We start from the raw sequence: 1,679 nt of genomic DNA, 5'->3' as shown, positions 1-1,679 counted from the left end.
TATGGAGGGGCCGCCAGCTCCTGCGAGGCGACCCACCGAGGTAAGGACGAGAGGTTTGCCATGGAAAACACGTCCCTGCAGTTACAGTGGGGTGATGGACAACGGGGCTTCGGAGGCAGTCGAGGGATTGTTAAATTACACACAGACACACTCACACACGCAGACACACACAAGCTCTTCTGTAAACCGGACTCCAGAAGATCCCATGGATCCTTGGCTGATCCCACGGCCAGCGCTGGATGCGGTGTCCTTACATGTTGCCGTGGTACGTGATGTTAGTGAAGGTAGACGTAGCCTCTTTGTATAAAGGGTTGTGGCCCTGGAAGAAGAGGACGGAAAAAGAGCATCATCACTTTGTGCTTGGCATCAGCATTCATTCTACTTTACCACCATTTCAGCACTGAGGGGTGGATCCCTGCCTCCTCTCAAGGCTTTGGCTGCACAGTTTAATGGCTCCCCGTGAGGTTTCATGGGGGAGAGTGGGGAAAAGCTGCTGTGGAGTAGAGGAAGGGCAGCAGGAGCTCAGGAGCAGAGGCGTCCTGAAAGAGCCACCCCACGCCATCCCTTCCCACTGGGGAGGTGGAGGAGAGGTGGGGGACAGGTACCCGTACCGTCCCAGCCCTTGTGTTCTGGGTGCCTCAGCCCTTCCAGCATCCCGTGGCAGGAGGGACCTTGTGCCTTGCTCATGGGATGGAAACACTGGTGTGGGCAGTGAGTAAGAGGGTCACGCTGGTGACAAGCTCTTGGGATATGATGGAGGTGGGAAAATCATCTGGGACATCTGCTATCGTGTCTGTACAGCCTCTGGGACCACAGCAGGCTCAGGGAAGGGGTGTCCAGGCTGGCAGTGTCACCCCAAGTCTTGCCTGTGACACCGTGTCATGCTTCAGAGAGGGATGGGGCAAGCTGGTCCCTAAGGACCATGCCCTGGGACCACAGACAGCAACTCAGCTCTCGTGCTGGGAGCAACGGGATCTGAATCCACTCAACCGAGGGGCGGTGGGATTCAGGAGCTCCTGCCCAGCACACCCGACCCGCTGGCCCTCACCGAGTCCCACTTAGCCCTGGCCTTCTCCTCCTCAAAACGGGCAAACTCGCGGCGGTCGTGGATGGTGATGAGGAGCTTCCAGATGAGCAGGGCGGCGAGGCCGATGAGCAGGATGGCACCCGTCACCGAGAGCAGGACCACCAGGATGTCCGGCCCCTTCGGGCAGTCTGGAGGAGGGCAGAGTTGGGGGTGGTTCAGCACCTCCAGGGCAATTAAAAGCAGCTCTGGGGCTGCCTGGCCAGGGGTACACGGAGCTCCTCTGGTCTCAGGAAGGCTTCATCCTCCCCTGTTAGGGAGCAGAAGCCTCCACCCTTGAGCACAGCTGGCTCTATAAAGGAGCATCCCACCCATGGGGTGCACGTGCTGAGATCCTCCAGCTCCTGTCTATAGGGCGAGGGTCTGCACCCAAGCCTGGAGCAGTCCGGGTCAGGGGCATCACAGGTCCCACCCATGGTGCGAGATGACACCAGAGACCAAGTCCATCCCCAAACCACCAGCCCGGCTGACACACAGCCCTGCCCCAGCTTTCCGGCTCTGCGTCAACACCGTGCCGGCAAACTGGCGCGGCGAGATCCGGTGTGAACCCCAGCAGTCACCCTGCTCACCCCCTGCACGCTCCCTGTGGCCGTGG

The 1,679-nt window shown here is 59.9% G+C and overlaps 1 protein-coding gene across 1 annotated transcript in view; it reads right to left on the bottom strand.

Annotated features, from left to right (window-relative positions):
- Positions 1 to 250: 250 nt before the first annotated feature.
- Positions 251 to 1,679, bottom strand: part of ITGB3 (integrin, beta 3 (platelet glycoprotein IIIa, antigen CD61)) — a 20,510-nt gene continuing 19,081 nt past the window's right edge. Inside the window, 2 exon segments of the mRNA XM_009697509.1 lie at positions 251 to 319; positions 1,049 to 1,215. Coding sequence (XP_009695811.1) covers positions 251 to 319; positions 1,049 to 1,215 — 236 coding nt within the window.

The sequence above is a fragment of the Cariama cristata genome, unplaced genomic scaffold (genome assembly GCF_000690535.1).
Source record: "Cariama cristata isolate BGI_N322 unplaced genomic scaffold, ASM69053v1 scaffold21173, whole genome shotgun sequence".
Classification (NCBI taxonomy): Eukaryota; Metazoa; Chordata; class Aves; order Cariamiformes; family Cariamidae; genus Cariama; species Cariama cristata.
This window is presented reverse-complemented; position numbering and strand designations above follow the sequence as displayed.